This window comes from Cucurbita moschata, unplaced genomic scaffold (genome assembly GCF_002738365.1).
Source record: "Cucurbita moschata cultivar Rifu unplaced genomic scaffold, Cmos_1.0 Cmo_Scf00018, whole genome shotgun sequence".
Classification (NCBI taxonomy): Eukaryota; Viridiplantae; Streptophyta; class Magnoliopsida; order Cucurbitales; family Cucurbitaceae; genus Cucurbita; species Cucurbita moschata.
In genome coordinates this window covers 3,294,662-3,313,195 of record NW_019268534.1, presented here as the reverse complement: position 1 = coordinate 3,313,195, position 18,534 = coordinate 3,294,662, and the positions used below count along the sequence as shown (strand labels likewise).

The following is an 18,534-nucleotide window of genomic DNA, read 5'->3' as shown; positions in this document are numbered from 1 at the left end:
TTATTTGATTCTAAATAGGTGGATTAATCAAATATTCTCATAAATAAATAAATGAATTTATGAATTTGTTAAATCAAACAAATTTATTATTAATTAAAAAAAAATCTTTTTATAATATAATATATCATATGATAACTCTTAAAAATAATTTTTAATAATTTAAAAATTAAAATTTTAAAATATATATTTATGATCGGACAATTCTTTAAAATAAATTTTAATTATTTAGAAGTTAATTTTTAAAAATATATATTTATTATCTGACTATTCTTAAAATAATTTTTAATTATTTAAAAGTTAATTTTTTAAAATATATATTGAGCTTGAAAACCTAAATTAAAAATTTTAAAATAAATAAATATTAACATTTATTTTAGTCTATTTTGGTTCTTTTTTTTTTTTATCTCGATTTTAATTAAAATTTCATTCACTAAATTTCTTAAAAAATAATCCTAAATGGTAAAAATAAAATTTATGTTAAAATTTACATATTTTAAAGGAATAAATTTATATTAAAAAATAATAAATACGAGCATAACTAAATGACTAGAAAATCAATTATGGTTTAATCTCTAAGAAAACCATTTTTATGAAACTAAAAGTTCTCATTTCTCTTCATCAATGGCGGGATGAATGATGATGGACTTCTGGCGGCACTCAACTTCTCCAGGTACGAATCCCTCTATTTCGTCGCTACATCCGTGTTTTGATCATCCGATTGTTTCGATGAATCCTTCTTTGCTTCCGTCTCGCTTTGTTTCTGGCCCCATCCCATGAAATCCAACAGTGTCATTGAAGTCGGCGTTTCTGGGCCATTGTTGAGCGCATCTTCTCTTCGGCGTGGCGACTTTGCCGGTGGTGTTTCGTTCATTGGTTTCCTCCTCGATGTTGTTCGAAATTGATTCTGAGTTAAGCTATCGGCGTGGAGTACGTCTTCTATTCGAGACATGACTGTGAAGGCCAAGCTTTCCAGAGTTCTGGAGTAGCTCTCTAGAACGGCGTGTCCTACATCCTGAAGTTCAGGCAAGAGTAAGTTGTGATTGATCTTGAAAGATTTTAGGCAAGAGTTACTAGGAATTTACAACATGTTTGTTCTGTATCCTATAATGTAGATGGACATGCTGTGTTGCTTACTCTGACAAAGAAATGGACATAGAATTGTTATTTCACATATCATGTCATTTAGGAGATGTTGGGAAGAGTTTTAGTAAGCATGGGTTTATGAAGCCTAGAGTTAAAAAGAAGCTTTGATTTTAGTTTCTATAAATGTGCATAACCGCCCAAGCCTACTACTCACAGATATTGGACTTTTCTTTAAAGAGTTTTCCCTCAAGGTTTATAGGTCTACTAGGGAGAGGTTTGCGCACCTTATGTTTCGTTCCCCTCTCTAACTGATGAGAGATCTCACAATCTACTCCCTCGGGGGCTAGCGTCCTCGCTGGCACACCGTCCAGTGTCTAGCTCTGATATCATTTGTAACAGCCCAAACCCACCACTAGCATATATTGTCCTCTTTGGGCTTTCCCTTAAAAGGCTTCCCCTCAAGGTTTTATAGCGTCTACTAGGGAGAGGTTTCCACACTCTTATGTTTCGTTCCTCTCTCCAACCGATGTGGGATCTCACAATTCACCCCCTTGGGAGCCAACATTCTCGCTGACACACTGTCTGGTGTCTGGCTCTGATATCATTTGTAACACCCCAAGTCCACGACTAGTAGATATTGTCCTCTTTGGACTTTCCCTTAAAGGGCTTCCCCTCAAGATCTTAAAACACGTCTAAAAAGGCTTCTACGAGGGTGAGGTTTCTACACCCTTATAAAAAATATTTCATCTTTGGATTTTCCCTTAAAGGGCTTCCCCTCAAGATCTTAAAACACGTCTAAAAAGGCTTCTACGAGGGTGAGGTTTCTACACCCTTATAAAAAATATTTCATTCCTCTCTCCAACCGACGTGGGATCTCATCAAATAGATTAGATTTCTTTTCGGGGAGTGGGGAATAGAACTAACTTATAGAAATTTCAGCTTGTTGAACTGGTGGGCTTATGGTTTATGAAGGATAGTATGGAGTATAGAATGTGGTTTATGAGTATGAATCCAAAATACAGGCTCCTGCAGAAAGGTTAGCAAACACATAACTTGAGATGAACAAGCACACACAAATGTTAATGATTTCAGATGAGATTATAGACAAGGAAGGTGCATTCTATTACCCGATTGAGTTGAATTTTGCTGACATCTAGTGAAGATTGTGGGACGCCAGGGAAGCGGTGCTTCAGTATAAGCAAGATGGTCTCAGCTCTCTCTTCAAAAATTTCTCTCTTCTCCAAGCTCACTGCCGGACCCCAGGTAGATTTTCCATCTTTCTGGTTCATCTTCCTCTTCCAAATCACTATGGAAGCTTCAATTCTATTTTTGAGGTCTAGGATCTTATTATCTGATGTTAAGTCCATGCTGGAAAGAAACTGATCAGGATCAAAGAACTCAACTGTTATACTTCTGTAGATGGAATCCCCTAGGCTTACCCTTCCATTCTGTAAAACCATAAACAAAACTTAAATTTTGAGTGAAGATTCGTTTTGAAACCGTTCCAAACATTACTCGGTTTTGCTTACTCTAGGGAGAGATTCAATGTAGTCTTCAGGCATCTCCATTTCTGATATGATTTGAGCATTTATACCCATGGCTGCTTTGAGAACTTGGTTGACACAATCCTTCTGGTACTGCAGAAACTTTCTCGACGCTTCAGATAAACCATTTGGAGGAACTATAACTGTTGGTAGCTTCTTTTTGTTATTTCCTTTCTCTGAATCATCAGCACCTCTTGCTTCATAGTAGAACTCATTTTGATCTTTAAAGTTATCCAGACACTCCTGTGTTTTGTTGTGGACAATCCAATATCATATAAGAAGCAGAAACAAAAGAAAAAACAGTAGATTTAACCCATAGTTCTTACAATTAACATAGCATCAAGCTTCCTCAAAGCTGGGATGTTCGAGCGCAAGTTATTTCGTTGGCGGGTCACCATTATCTATAGCAAAAGAAAAGAAGGAACAATCATATCAATGGATTCTAATGACATAGTTGAAATTTGATGGCTACCTCCATATTTGTTCCATCCTTGGATTTCTGCTGTGAAGGAACAAGCTCTACGATGTAATCCGTAACGGATAAGAGCAAATCGATTTCTTTTTGCCATCTTGTTTTTCTTTCAGGTGACATTGGCTCAAGACGCCATTGTTCACCAAAGACAGAAGCTGCAAATTTGGCTGACTAAGTTTAGATCCCAATAGAAATTTCTGTGCTGCTAGCTAAGCCCATGTAAGAGATTCTAGGCACTTACAGGCAAGGTTTGTGATAGCATTAGACAATGCCAAGGCTGAGGAAACACCCTTCCCTCCCCCAGTCATGTCTTCCCCTAACAGCAACATTGCAAACCTCTCTTTCATCTGTTCCATTTCTGAATTATAACCCAATTGGAAGAAACAATTTAGTTACACAAGGATATGCCGTGTAAGATACGGATATTTCGAAAGTGTAAAGACTAAAAGAAACACGAACCTATGTCGATCGGGTCTAATGCTTCCTTATCATTGGCAGCATTGTGGTCCTTGCTGCTCAACTTCGGTTTCGAACCCCTTTCGGGCCAATTTGATGGTGCCAATGGTGGCATGGCTTGGCATTTTACAGCCGAGCTGTTGCGAAGTAGTGTCCAACCCTGTCTTTTCGACATCGACAACTCTTCATCGATGCTGTAGTCCAACATTCTGGCAGTCTCTATACTCAAGCGCTAAGTGTGTCTGTCTGTATTCTCGTATGTTTGTCTTAAGTTGAAAAAAATCTAGCTCGAAAACCTTCGTGTTCCTGCTCCATAACCCGAACCGTCTTCAGTTTCTCGATGAAACTTTTGAGTGAAAACACAATGGACAACAACAAAAAACGAGAAATGGGTTATGAAAATGAAGAGAATAGAGAAAAAAAGTGGATTTCATTTGGTTTGTTCTTGTTTTTGTGTGTATATTTTTTGTGCAGGAGATTGATAGGAGGTGAGATGGATCTTAAGAGGAGTTGTTTTGGGTTTAGGTGGAAGAATTTGGTCTGTTATTTTCTTCAAAAGTGGTTGAATTGAATGGCTCAGGTGAAAATTTTGAGGTCAAACTTTGCTAAAAAAGACTTGGAATGACAGCTATTTCTAAGTGGTGGAAGACCATTGAATATTTTTCAATTTTTTTTGCCTCAAAATAGTTAACTGCCATTTTCTTGCCTTTTCTTAACCTCTATTTGTGGGTCATCATAAAAAATGTATCTTTTTAAGTTCAAATTTAATATTTAAATTTGATTCATAATGTTAGAAATTTAAATAGATATCCCTAAATCTCGTAAACCTATTTTAAGTGTCTGTTATCGTCATGTTGTATCAACTTGTAGCTAACTCTACTTAGAATGGGCAACTTAAATAGAGTTTAATATGTTAATACATATATTCTCGACCAGGAGATAAAAGGGTTTGAGTTATCACTAGAGATGTCTATGGAGTAGGGACGGGGAAGCCTTCCTCCCTTATTCCATCTCTTATTCTCCGTTTAAACGGAGGCTTTTTACCTCGTTTGAAACAGGTTAAATGGACATTTCTAATTATCACTAGAGATATATTCTTGCCCAAGAGATGAAAGGGTTTGAGTTATCACTAGAGATGTCTATGGAGCAGGGACGCAGGGACGGGGAAGCCTTCCTCCCTTATTCCATCTCTTATTCTCCGTTTAAATGGAGGCTTTTTACCTCGTTTGAAACAGGTTAAATGGATATTTCTAATTATCACTGGAGATGTATTCTTGCCCAGGAGATGAAAGGGTTTGAGTTATCACTAGAGATGTCTATGGAGCAGGGATGCAGGGACGGGGAAGCCTTCCTCCCTTATTCCATCTCTTATTCTCCGTTTAAATGGAGGCTTTTTACCTCGTTTCAAACAGGTTAAATGGATATTTCTAATTATCACTAGAGATATATTCTTGCCCCGGAGATGAAAGGGTTTGAGTTATCACCAGAGATGTCTATGGAACAAGGACGGGGAAGCCTTCCTCCCTTATTCCATCTCTTATTCTTCGTTTAAATGGAGGCTTTCTACTTTGTTTGAAACAGGTTAAATTGACATTTCTAATTATCACTAGAGATATATTCTTGCCCAGGAGATTAACGGTTTGAGTTATCACTAGAGATGTCTACGGGCAGGGGACGAGGAAGCCTTCTTTCCTCATTCCTCCCTTATTTTACATTTAAATAGAGACTTTCCATATGTTTGGGACGAGTTAAATGGATTTCTCTAATTATTAGAGAGTCAGGTATGTTTCAAACTTTATTTTAAATTTTGATTACATCATGACTTCCCTTCATTTTCTTTTTGAAAATTTGAACCTAAGTAGCTATTTTTCATTATTTGAATGTGGGCTACACATTTATGAGGTTAAATTAAACCCTATTAAATGAATTGAATTTAATAGCTTTGACTGGAAATCCATCTTGAATTCAAAGGGCTCTAGCTCTAGCTCTCCACCAACGAAGCCTAACCTAGTGAGCAAATAATTAAATTATTATAACTTCTCCACTATTGAGTTTATATAAAATTTTTAATCTTTAAAGAACAAAGAATTTTTTTAATTTTCTACCATTTTTATACAAAATTAAAAGATTATTAATCCTAGATTAAAATTTAATTGAAATATTCCTGATATGACCAAATCTGAGTATAACTTTTAATAATATCCTTAAACTTTCAATTTTTTTTTTTTTTTTTTTTTAAGGATAGTATTGTGTTTCAAATATATATATATATATATATATATATATATATATATATATATATATTAATTTTTAATAATATTTTACAAATATCGTTAAACTTAAAATGTTTTTTTATTAATACCCTTCCATTTTTTAAAAAAAAGTTCAGACCTTAATATAATAAAAAAAAAATTGTCGTGAATAGAACGAAAACTGCTTTTAAATTTGTAAGGGTAGGAAGGGAAGAGAGTATTAAGGATTTTTTAAAAAATATTTAATGATATTTTTATTAATTACCAAATTGACAAATATATAATTTGTCACACTTTCTATTTTGACCTAACGGAATAAACGGTATTTGGGTTTCCGTTCAGGTGAAAATTAGAAATCTATCGAAACGTCGTCGTTATATATTTAGCCGATAATCACCTGATTTATTATATATAATTTCTGTATTGTCTCTTCTTCTCTGTTTCTGTACGCGCACCGATTCTTCCTCATCTCCACGTTCATCTTCTACCCTTTCCTCAGCCCTAATTTTTCAACTATGGAATCCATTGGAGTTCTGATGACTTGCCCGATGAACGCTTACCTTGAGAAGGAGCTTGAAAAGCGATTCAATCTTTATAAGTTCTGGCAGTTTCCTCAGAGGACGCAATTCCTCACGGAGAACTGCAATTCGATTCGTGCAGTAGTTGGAAATGCGAAGGCTGGTGCTGATGCCACTTTGATTGATGCCTTGCCGAAATTGGAGATCGTCTCGAGCTTCAGTGTGGGATTGGATAAGATTGATCTCAAAAGGTGCAAGGAGAAGGGGATTCGGGTCACCAATACTCCCGATGTTTTAACTGAAGACGTTGCGGATTTGGCGATTGGGTTGATTATAGCGGTGTTGAGGAGGTTGTGTGAGTGCGATAGGTATGTCAGGAGCGGGAAGTGGAAGATTGGTGACTACAAATTGACTACCAAGGTTCTGTGTTATTGAGCTTAATGCTGCCTGGTATTTTTGGATGAGTTTATTAGCTGAATTTGGATACCTTTATCTAACATGTTTTAGTTAAAGTATTCTGATTGTTAGTGTTATTGTTAGTGATTGCAAATCCAAATGGTTGAATGTTTGATTCAATTGAGAAATGGTGATAAATTCAGGTGGTTAGATTGTTGTTCTATGACACTGGCTAAAACTACTAGAGAAAATGATGCTAATTTCTAGTTCCTGAGCGTCCTTTATTCGATTAATGTGTGTTTTCCTTTCTTTATTAGGGCTAGACATTGACACAATCACAGTGTGTGAATGTATAATTAGTTCTGGAAATGTTTCATTTGTATCAAATAACAACTATCTAGGATTTGGAGATCTTTCCTCCTGGGAGTTCAGATTATTCGGGTTAATTGATAATGTTTGATAGTCTCAAACCTAGTGAATGTGAAGTTGTTACAGATTTTGGGGTGCAAAATTTTGTTTACCGTTAAAATGCACTTTTGTTCCTTGGATTTGAACTCCTTTTCTATTTGGTTTTTGGGTCTTCAAAACTAACACCTTGGGTTATTGATATCTAAATTTAGTTTCTGTTTGGTTCTTGAGGTTTTAGGAATGACATGTTTGGTCTCAAAGCTTTGAACTTGATTTATAATTGGTCCCTGAAGTTTGGAAGTGATACTTATGTAGAGTTAACATAGGTTCATATAACGGAATGTAGTTACAATATGATGACGAGACTTTATTGATAAGTATTTTTTATACGAGTTAGACATTTTTTCTTATACTCGGGGATCAATTAGAAATCAAATCTAAATCTCATGATCAAAACATGTCATTTTTGAAACCAATGACCAAATAGAAACTAAATTCTAATCTCGAAGATCACAAGAGTTAGCTTTGAAAACTTGAGGTTAGTTCAAATCGCAAGGACCAAAAAGGGTGATTTTGTCTTCCTTTTAACAAACCCTTGGATAGGTTGCACTTTGTTTCCTAACAATTATCTTGAATGAACTTTCTTTTATGTTCTACAGCACTGTTTATGTATTCGTTTCTTTCTCTCTATTCTTGCATCCGCAAGCGGCTAATGTGTTTGTTGGAAAGTGCATTGGTTTTATTCTCAGGTGTTGGAGTTTCCTCTTGCCGTTCACTCTCACTAACAGCAATAGAATCAGTGCCAATCTTTATATATGTATTTTGGTTTGATTTTCTTCCTGTAGAAGTTAATTTATGGTAGCTGAAGGCATGGAAAAAAAGGGTGAACATAAGGCTTCAACATTAAACTACTTTCCAGTTTCTATGTCTGAATATTTCATGCTAATTTTTCAGAGTGACTGGCTAAAGAATTTGGACGCGTTTATCTTACTTCTCAAGTCGTTTTTTTATGTCTTTTTTATTGCAATGTTACTACGTTGGCAAATATTTTCATAATTTGTCCTTCTATAACGGGATAAGGTATCCAATTGTATCTTTGTAATTGTTCTGGACTTGTCGATCTATAGAAGTACTAATAATGACATTGTTATTGTTTCTCAGTTCTCTGGAAAATCAGTTGGCATTCTTGGTTTGGGAAGAATTGGCTTAGCAATTGCCAAGAGAGCTGAAGCATTCAACTGTCCGATATCTTACTACTCAAGAACAGAAAAGGAAGGTTCCAAGTACAAGTACTACTCAAACCTTCTCGATTTGGCCTCCAACTCTGATATTCTGGTCGTTGCTTGTGCACTAACAAAAGAGACCCACCACATCATTAACCGGGAAGTTATCGATGCATTGGGTCCAAAAGGCGTTCTCATCAATATTGGGAGGGGTCCTCACGTCGATGAACCCGAATTAGTAGCTGCCCTGGTCGAAGGCCGATTAGGCGGTGCAGGACTTGATGTGTTTGAGAATGAGCCTGAAGTGCCTCAAGAGCTCTTTACACTTGAAAATGTTGTCCTGGTGCCTCATATAGGAAGTGGAACTGTTGAAACTCGTACAGAAATGGCTAACCTTGTGCTTGGAAACCTGGAAGCTCACTTCTCCAATAAACCTCTGTTAACTCCGGTGGTGTAGTTTTGTGATCAAGCCTATGTTGTAGCCTGGAGACTTCTATGGCAGCTGCAACCAGTAACCATGAGACCACTGCTTCCAAAAATTGGCAAATGCCTCGGGTTTGCCACGGGTCAATGAACTGATTCGATGAGTACTACCCGGCCATGTTCATAATTTGAATCTTCTATGACTATTGCTTTCCTACATTATTGGTATCATAAGGCCACAATTTAACTCTTCTTATCAGTCTGAGGAAATATTTGAGACATCTCTTGCTTCCCAGAAAGACCGTTGTTAAGCATTCTTTGATGGAAGGAAACTATTTCCATTTCTCATTCAAACCTAGGTTGTTAGGGATCTCAGTTTAGATAGTTTCTGAGCCTTTGAATGAACCAGGAGATTGCCTATAATTGATTGTCTGAACCCAGGAATTAGCTAATCTTGGCAGAGAAGTGAAATGGGCAGTGAAAATGCTTGGAAAGGATTAAGAACTGTGTTCACATGAGTTCATATTTACATAGTATACCCACCAAAAGCATTAAAGGATTTTGAACATCAAGCATCCAAACAACCCACAATGATATTCAAACTCTCTAAATCTCCCTTTGAAGATGAGAAAGTTAAGAGTCTCCAGTTTGAAGTAGATGAAAGAGCCTTTGGAGTGGGTGAAGAAACAACCAAAATTTGAACCCACCACACATTGCCATCCGCTTCCATATCTGTCGTCAAAATCCTGCAAGTCCACAACCAAACAAGGAATCAAAGCCTGAGATTTTCAAACCAATCTCTTCAAGCTACCATGTTCTTCTACACATACACCTCAAATGGGTAGAGAGAGTAGAGAGAGTGTAGCAGCCTAAGCCTACCGCTAGCCGATATTGTCTATTTTGGTCCACTGTCAGGGAGAGGTTTTCACTCTCTTATAAGGAATACTCGTGGGATCTTAGAGAGAGAGAGAGATAAGGGAGAGAGAGAACCTTTTTGATGTGGGCAGCAATGGATTTGCAGTCGAAGACATCATAGCGATCCAGAGCTTGAGAAGCAGCGTCCATGGCTTGGATCTGCATCTTGCCAGGCATATCTGTATCCTGTACCAAAGCTTTGCCTTCCAACATCCTTTCCTCTTACCTGAAAAGACAGAACTGGTGGGGATTTTCTCGACAAGATGATTATATCAATCTGAAATGCCTTCTTCTTCCAAGACTATAATCCAACACAGAAACAAGAAGAAAGGGAGCAAATAGATGATGATTTTATACAAGGAAAGACTCTAGAACCCCCTCTGGAATCTTTTGAAATTCAAGTTTTAAGCTGGTACTTCTTCCGATTAATATCATTTTTGTGTCATTTTCTCTCCCCACTTTAAGGACTTCAAACTATTCAACTGTATTAGTGTGATATCTTGCATTGGTTGGAGAGGAGAACGAAACTCCATTTATAAGGGTGTGGAAACCTTTTTCCTAGCATTAAGGGTGTGGAAACCTTTCCCTAGCAGACGTGTTTTAAAGTCTTGAGGGGAAGTTTGGAAGGGAAAGCCCAAAGACACAATATTGCTAGCGGTAGGCTTGGCAATTAAGAAAAGTTTTCTCCGTCTCTCTTTCTCTCTTCCTTTCCCTTTCCCCTGCGCTGAAGATATTTACGGGTGAAGGATAAAGGTGGTGAGGCCAATAATGCAGCCAAGTTTTTCTTTGGATTTTTCTCCCAATTAGTCGATGTTGGGATAGGAGTGCTAATAAGTACTGTCCCAAAGTTAAGTTAAAATTTACTAGCTTTCTTAAAGCTCCAATGAACGGTGGTCTGAACATCTCCAACAAAGAAGTTGGACCCTGAAGGAGGTAGATTGTAAAATCCCATATAAGCTTCGATCAACGACGGTCTGAACATTTCCAACGAGGAAGCTGGACTTTAAAGGAGGTAGATCGTAAGATTTCATACCGGTTGGGGAGGAGAACGAATCATTCTTTATAAGGGCGTAGAACCTCTCCCTAGTTTGAGGGTAGCTCAAGAGTAAAAATTCAAAGAGGATAATATCTACTAGCTGTGGGCTTGGACCGTTACAGTTTCTATCTCATCTCCATTCTTCTTACAATACATTTAGGGATGCCTTCCAGGGAGAATCCTTAATCAGTTTCCTTCCAAAACCTGATTTTTCTGGAATGAAGTAAGAATATGGTTTCTTTTTTGAGAGTTTCCTGTTCTTGCTCATTGTAATATGAATATTTCCAGCCCAGAAATGGTTGTAAAGGAGACAAATCTTTTCCAGTTAACAACAGAACAAAAGAGATGAAGCTTTACAAAGGTAACCACTCTTTACTCATACTCAGGTATCTCTGCACAAACCAACAAAAAAGTAATCTGCAGAAGAATTTCTTATAGAATTCGTTCACAAACAGACGAATGGATCGATACGATCCTCGGGGCGAAAGTGTGAACATAGTCACTCATATGTGCATGAACTCTTCTTGAACATGATGGCCTTGGTGCTGGTAGAATCAATGCCCACAGGGCAAGAGATTTTCTTTATATGTGTTGTTCTTACGAGCTGCCCAACGACGTATCCTCGTGATCGAACTTTGAATGCCAATATCATTGGAACTGGGCCACTTGTAGGGGAAACAGTCAAAGTTGATGCAGCTCCATACATTGGAACCTTGATTCCTTCCAAGTTGATAGATACTGTTCGGTGGCTGTTTCTTGGCTGATAGTATTTCAACTGCACATACAATCACAAGGTATGCGAGTTAGTGTAATCGTCCATAAATTCTTGTCGAGATAAGTTTAGGCCTGTTTGAAATGATTGTTTAAGTGCTTAAAAACATTCAATGTAACGGTTCAAGCCTACCCTTAGCAGATATTGTAGTCCTCTTTGGATTTTTTTCTTTTGGGCTTTCTCTCAAGATTTTTAAAACATGTTTGGCTAAGGTTTCCATACCCTTATAAAAAATATTGGAAAAAATCGATGTGGGATCTCACAATCCACCCTCCTTCGGGGACCAGCGTCTTCGCTAGCACTCGTTCCCTTTTTCAATCGATGTGGGACCTTTCAGTCCACCCCCCTTCAGGACCTAGCGTCCTTGTTGGCACACCGCCTCGTGTCCACTCCCCTTCGAGGCTTAACCTCCTCGTTGGCTTTGTTCCTCCTCCCCAACTTATATGAGATCTCACAATCCACCCCCATTCGAGGCCCAGCATCTTCGATCGCACTCGTTCCCTTCTCCAATCAATGTGGAACCCCCCAATCCACCCATTTCAGGGCTTAGTGTCCTTGCTGGCACACTGCCTCATGTCTACCCCTTCGAAGCCTAGCTTCCTCGCTGGCTCATTGCCCGGTGTCTGGCTCTAATACCATTCATAACGGTTCAAGCCCACCGCTAGCAGATATTATCCTCTTCAGGCTTTTCGATCAAGGTTTTTAAAACACGTATACTAGGGAGAGGTTTCCACACCCTTATAAAGAATGTTTCGTACTCCCTCCAACCAATGTAGAATCTTACATAAAAACACTTTTTAAGCACTTACAAAGTCATTCCAAACCAACCCTTAATTTTATCGCTCAAGGCAAGCCTCGTAAAACGTATAACAAAATAAACCTCAGTCCAAGCTCAACATAAGTTCATTACCTGACCAGAGGCCACAACAATATCTGAATAAAGGAGATCAACTGCTGTGGAAGTAACATGAATGCCAAATACGGTAGCAGGGTTATACACACTTAACCTCAAAGTGCTGTTCAATGTCAGCAACTTGGTAGGAACCCCAGTTGAATCTGAACCTTCCCCAACATAAAAGTTATGCACAGCCAAGCTCTGTAAGGATCAAAACTTGCATTAAACAAAAAAACATATCTGTTCATGCTCAAGAACATCTCTGTTTATGCTAAATTCATATAATAACTTGACTACCTTGACAGAAATCTGAGCCTTGAAGCTCCTGGTAGCACCCCAAATGATGAGGCAGAGAAGCATGAACAAAGCAATGAAGCTTAGAAGAGCAATTATGGCCTGAAAGCGTCTTGAAAGAGCCTTGTCCTCAAGGTCATCATAAGGCCCTTCTTCCATGATCACATTACATTCCGGCCACCCTTTGTCATTGCTAATCATCTGCTTCTTGCTCCCTTTTCTCCCTGAAGATGACTGGAAAATCCCCGAAAATCGGCTCGCCGATGAGTTTCTTGAATGGCGACCGAACGACGGGTGCGACGGTGACTCAATTGGGCTGTTGTTGTAAATTGGAGTGGTGTGCAGTGATGAAGATTTGTCACCATCGTTAGAACACCTTGAAGGACTCTGCACATAGTATGTCGGCCGCTTCGGTGACCTCGACGGAGACGATGGCGCCAAACTGGTTATATCGGACTCGGATTTCGTCGAAAGCATTTCTTTAGGAATTTGAGGAAGAGATTCTTTTGGGATTTCAAAACAGGGGACAATTCTTCAACGCCCTGTACTCCAAGGTTAAGTAGGAAGGAGATGAAAGGCTTGAACCCAAATGACAGCCACTAACAGAAGAATGAGTGTCGGCAGCAGCTTATTATTGGTTCTTTATTTTTCAATTTTTTTTTTCATATATTTTTTAAATATTTAAATTTAGCTAAAATATTTTCCACAAATATCCATTTTTTCTCCCTTTGAAAATAATAATAATGAATTATTATTATTATTTAACTAATTTGAAAAAAAAAAATTTAAGTTTAGCAAAAATACATCTAATTGGTATTTTTTTCTCTTATTTTACTTTTTTTTCTTTTTAAATAAACTTAAAAAAATGTTTTCGCTACTTTTGAGACTCGCAAATTCTAAATTATAATAATTTAATGTCATTTAATTTATAAATTTTTAAATATATAACGATTTAATTTCTAAAATAAGTATTAACATTTTTAAAATCAAACTTAATGTTTGTAGATATAAATGCAAGGGGTCCATAGTTTATATTGTCACCTACTATATTATATATATATATAAAAGATTAAATGCAAAAAGATTCCCATAAAGTCGCACCAAATTGGATTCGGCTGCTAGTGATGTGGTAATTACAACCACAAGACAAAGACAAGCAATAATTCATCATTTAAAAAAAAAAAAATATAATTCATCATATTTTTAAATAAAAGTTTATGAAATAATAATTATTTTTTGGTACAAAGATTCTGTACCGACAAATGTGTAAAACATTTAAATTAGATTTTCCATTTTATATTTATCTTTCATAATTTCCCACTAAGGATGGGTTAATTAATTAGTAAGAAAATTATGAATTGAATAGATTTTTTTTTTTTTTTTAAGGTAATATAAAGATCGAAGAATCAAGTTACTTGTTTCGTTATGCCTATGCAACGTAGACGATCAGTGGACAATGAAAAGGAGCAGAACACGATCAATTATCTTTACTAGTATTTTTTTTTTTCTCCAAAGTTTTTGCAAAGTAACTCCAATGAGAAGAAACCTCCCGACCCACCCTATCACACTCTTAAGATCTTTCTAGAACTATGGTAGTATCGGAAAAAAAATTCATGCTACACTCGTTTGTCATAAAAGTAGTTTTTGGCTGATGTTTGATTCATAAATAAAATAATATATCATCTGATGACGTGTTAGACACTGAAGAAAAGAATATGTACCATTATAGTACTAACTAGCTCCTTTGAGTGGAATGATAGATAAACACGTCTAATCATACCGATTAGTCGTTTAAGTAGTTAGAAAATCAACGACCAAAATGTACGGAGAGATACAAACAAAGATTGCATGAAGTTAGGGTTCTTAGTTCATTCTCTCATGTTGAGACCCAAAAATGATTAAGCAAAATATATAAACATCAATTAATGGTAATATAATTGGACCAAATGGTTTCAGGAACATAAAACAGAGGAAATACAGTGAAGGAAGTAGACAGCACCCATTAGTTTACACTTAGCACTCACATCCTGTTGATCTTTGCTGCCGTCCACCTGCAACATCAATGGTGTCGGGAATGTATCTGCCATTTTCCCAGAAAGGGAAACAAAAGTTAATGACAAGCAAGGGAACGAAACTCCGACGAACTCCCGAGTCCGATACAGTTCAATGAGTCATAACTCTGGTTGTTTGCTATTCAAGAATTCTTGTTTAGGTAGTTCATACCATCCATACATAATGTTTTGATCTATGATTTCGATTCTTCTATGTTTCAGCAGTCGTATATTGTTCCGTGCAGCTAAGGTCCAAAATATGGAAGAAACTCGTATTTTCACGACTCTACCACCACCGAGTCAATTCTATGTCTCGAGTGTTATGAAACTCGTGTCTCAAATTCTAAAGGTTCTGAGGATACACTTCAGCAAGAAAGTGAAAAATCTTTGTAAAAGTAAGTTGGATTAGGGACATGGCTATCCAAAGGGCAACTCTACTCTTACTATCCATGACAAACCTAACATGGCTCTAATCGACAAGCCTAGAATCCTAACGAGAAAATGAGGGGACATTCCCGAACCCGGTTAGAGGACGTTTTCAGCAGACATAATATAACATAACGTGGCTCTCGTACTTGTGTTATTTAGCAACCTACTTCAATAAGTGTAACAGCCCAAGCCCACCACTAGCAGATATTGTCTTCTTTGGGCTTTTCCTTTCGAGCTTTCCCTCAAGGTTTTTAAAACCGCGTCTACTAAGGAGAGGTTTCAACACCCTTATAAAGAATGCTTCGTTCCCCTCTCCAACCGATGCGGGATCTCACAATAAGATTCCTAAAGATAGAACGTAGCTACATGCATAATCGATAAAAGGATGTCGTGAGGAGGGAAATGAAGCTACAATTGCAATTCAATGGAGTGTAATATACTAACGTTTCTTCTTCTGGTTCATTCTTGAGAGCATTTTTGGCTATACATTGAAATGCCGCATCCACATTGAATCCTTCTTTTGCAGACGTTTCAAAGTATGGTATGTTTCCTTTTGAAGCACACCATGCCTTTGCTTTCTTCTCAGAAACCTACAACACCATTAAAGCAGAAAAGAACAATCCTCACTCTGGCCTAGTAATTCAGGTTACCATGATAAAACCAAAACCGGGCAAAACTCACCACTCGACTGTTCCCACCATCAACGTCGACCTTGTTCCCCAATACGACAAAAGGGAAGTTCTCGGGATCAGATGGACTAGCCTAAACATAAAGAAACAAAAGGCTTTCATTAAGAACAAGTATATGATGCCATAGGCTTGTATCCATCTAGTATCGACACCGAATCAATACCGACCTGAATTAGAAACTCTTTTCGCCAGTTGTTAAGATTATCAAATGATTTCATAACGTTCACGTCATAAACAAGAACACAGCAATCAGCACCACGGTAAAACGCCACTCCGAGACTTTGGAATCGTTCTTGACCAGCTGTGTCCCAGATCTGCATTTTGACACTACACATATAAATCGTCCATCTCAAGACATTTTAAGGCAAACCCACACCAGCTTCTCAACAAAAAAAAAATGAACAAACCATAGAATATTTCCTATATTTATATAAACTAATCCAAACCACAACCATGGGAAGGAAGGGAAACAATTCTATCTCAAACGTAACCGAGTCATAGAGGAATAGCAAAGATAATTATTACCACAGAGTAAAGATTTAAACCACAGTTGTTAGAAATCACGACCCTCCACAATAATATGATATTATTATTATCCACTTTGAGCATAAACTCTCGTACCAATGGAGATGTATTCCTTACTTATAAACCCATGATCATTCCCTTAATTAGCCAAGGTGGAACTCTCTCCCAACAATCCTCAACAATCCTCCACTTGAGCAAAGTACACCATAGAACCTCCCCTGAGGCTTATCGAGCCCTCAAACAGCCTCTCCTTAATTGAAGCTCGACTCCTTTCTCTAAAGCTCTCGAACAAAGTACACATTTGTTCGACACTTGAGTCACTTTTGACTACAATTCGAGGGTCACAACTTCTTTGTTCAACAATTTGAGGATTCTATTGACGTGGCTAAGTTAAGAGCATGACTCTGATACCATGTTAGAAATCACGACTCTCCACAATGATATGATATTGTCCACTTTGAGCATAAACTCTCGTTACTTTGCTTTTGGTTTCCCAAAAAGACCTCATACCAATGGAGATGTAATCATTACTTATAAACTCAGGATTATTCCCTTAATTAGCCAACGTTGGACTCCCTCCCAACAATCCTCAACATGAATTGCTTTTCATTTCAAATATTATGAGCGAACGTCATAAATTTCATAAACTAGAACTTCTAGAGATCCTCAATGACCAATCCTAGCCTGAATTGCTAATGCTTAGTAACCAGAGAAGCCATTAGAGGCCATTAACTTTGAACACATTCCACACAGCTCCATTGAAAAACAGAATATCCAACAGATGAAAACAGTAGAGCTACTATAGCCATACTTACTTGTAATGTGAATGACCTGTCATCGAGCTGAACTTCCTTCGTGAGAAAATCTGCTCCAATGGTCGCCTTGTATTGATTGCTAAACTTACGATTCACATACCTAGTCATCCAAATAAAAGTAGCAAACCCAACAGGCAATTAAACAACCCTATTAATGAAATGAGTACCAAAACAAACGTTCAAAGTTTCGGATTCAAACGCATACTGATTCATTAGCGATGTCTTCCCCACGCTGCCAGAAATTGTAGAAACTTAATTAGGGAAAAACAATCCATCACATCCAATAAAGGAAGAACAGAAAAAAAACAAGAACTAGAACACGGAACGGGTCCAGGATTTATGAGTTTCCGAATTCCCCCACCATACCGTCTTCGATTATCTCAAATTAAAGGAACCAGAATCAAAATGCGATAAAGAAATAAAAGGAAAATTGAAAGCTCACCCACTATCGCCAAGGATAATGACTTTCAAAAGTATGCGCCTGCGTGAAGCCATGGATGAAAAGCACGAAATTGGAGAGAATTTTAGGGAAGTTTTAAGGATTTTAAATTGACCGAAAGAGATGAAGAACGGGAAATTTTTCGTGGGTGTTGTCGAGGGAAAAGGCTGACCGGAAATTGTAAAATAGCGGCAAACAATGGGAGGACAGGAAAGGGCGGTTGAGTCCGCTATATCCCCAAAATACCCTCAGAACGATGGCTTTTTTACGTCGGATGCCATTCCCTCCTATTTTTGAGATTTGCCCTTCTATACAAATATTCCCATTCCATTGTTCCAAATCATTTCACCCGCAAAATTTTAAATGTCATTATATAACTCAGACTTGGTTGGCGGGAAAATGCTCCTTTTACCCATTTTTATTTTGGAAAATAATACTAATAATAAATTTTCAAAATCTTCAAAAATAATTATAGGGTCCCATTTTGATTGGGGCTAATTTTGTAAATGTACTTTTTTTTTCTCGTAAATATATTAAAAAAGTGACATTAGTAGGTGAAAATAAAAAATTCAGACATCGGGTAGTACCTACTTAGTTCATAATATTAAACCTATTTTGTGCTATTAAAGGATATAATACATTCTGATTTTCGTTGAAATAAAGTCCAAAGTAATGTGACAATGACTTATAAGATGGCGGTGCAAGTTTTACTTATACTCTTAAATTTATGAATATATTACAATCATGTCTCAATCATGTCTTTAAATGATAGGACACGTACATTTATTTCTTACTAACTTAAATTAGGTTTTTTACCGGTTTAAAATTTAAAATTTAACCCATTGCATTTAAACTCATTTCAAAACTTTTTTTTTTTTTTTTTTTTTTTTTTTTTAAAA

General features: G+C 37.1%; 5 protein-coding genes across 7 annotated transcripts; 1 reads left to right on the top strand and 4 right to left on the bottom strand.

Annotated features, from left to right (window-relative positions):
• Nucleotides 1-1,860: 1,860 nt before the first annotated feature.
• On the bottom strand, nt 1,861-4,244 carry LOC111455893 (rop guanine nucleotide exchange factor 12-like). The gene is made up of 6 exons (XM_023097537.1): nt 3,559-4,244; nt 3,341-3,457; nt 3,100-3,254; nt 2,954-3,028; nt 2,613-2,870; nt 1,861-2,531 (listed from the first exon to the last, which is right to left on the bottom strand). Exons 1-6 carry the CDS (start codon nt 3,761-3,763, stop codon nt 2,172-2,174), a joined length of 1,170 nt encoding a protein of 389 aa, XP_022953305.1. The 5' UTR covers nt 3,764-4,244; the 3' UTR covers nt 1,861-2,171.
• Nucleotides 4,245-6,235: 1,991 nt separating this feature from the next.
• On the top strand, nt 6,236-9,121 carry LOC111456204 (hydroxyphenylpyruvate reductase). The gene is made up of 2 exons (XM_023098008.1): nt 6,236-6,745; nt 8,291-9,121. Exons 1-2 carry the CDS (start codon nt 6,323-6,325, stop codon nt 8,807-8,809), a joined length of 942 nt encoding a protein of 313 aa, XP_022953776.1. The 5' UTR covers nt 6,236-6,322; the 3' UTR covers nt 8,810-9,121.
• A 132-nt stretch (nt 9,122-9,253) lies between these two features.
• Nucleotides 9,254-10,229, bottom strand: LOC111456205 (dynein light chain LC6, flagellar outer arm-like). 3 transcript variants are annotated; one of them, XM_023098013.1, is made up of 3 exons: nt 9,766-10,229; nt 9,437-9,521; nt 9,254-9,403 (listed from the first exon to the last, which is right to left on the bottom strand). In XM_023098013.1, the coding sequence occupies exons 1-3, from the start codon at nt 9,901-9,903 to the stop codon at nt 9,327-9,329; spliced, it is 300 nt and encodes a 99-aa protein (XP_022953781.1). In that variant the 5' UTR covers nt 9,904-10,229; the 3' UTR covers nt 9,254-9,326. The 3 variants fall into 3 exon arrangements, with proteins under 3 accessions (XP_022953781.1, XP_022953778.1, XP_022953777.1); XM_023098010.1 differs by having other exon boundaries at nt 9,254-9,521; nt 9,766-9,909; nt 9,981-10,224; XM_023098009.1 differs by having other exon boundaries at nt 9,254-9,521; nt 9,766-10,225.
• Nucleotides 10,230-11,072: 843 nt separating this feature from the next.
• Nucleotides 11,073-13,285, bottom strand: LOC111456496. Its single transcript, XM_023098380.1, has 3 exons — nt 12,691-13,285; nt 12,409-12,594; nt 11,073-11,501 (listed from the first exon to the last, which is right to left on the bottom strand). Exons 1-3 carry the CDS (start codon nt 13,162-13,164, stop codon nt 11,226-11,228), a joined length of 936 nt encoding a protein of 311 aa, XP_022954148.1. The 5' UTR covers nt 13,165-13,285; the 3' UTR covers nt 11,073-11,225.
• A 1,153-nt stretch (nt 13,286-14,438) lies between these two features.
• On the bottom strand, nt 14,439-17,918 carry LOC111455864 (ras-related protein RABG3d-like). The gene is made up of 7 exons (XM_023097494.1): nt 17,639-17,918; nt 17,402-17,428; nt 17,197-17,296; nt 16,024-16,170; nt 15,849-15,929; nt 15,612-15,757; nt 14,439-14,767 (listed from the first exon to the last, which is right to left on the bottom strand). The coding sequence occupies exons 1-7, from the start codon at nt 17,689-17,691 to the stop codon at nt 14,701-14,703; spliced, it is 621 nt and encodes a 206-aa protein (XP_022953262.1). The 5' UTR covers nt 17,692-17,918; the 3' UTR covers nt 14,439-14,700.
• Between the last annotated feature and the right edge of the window lie 616 nt (nt 17,919-18,534).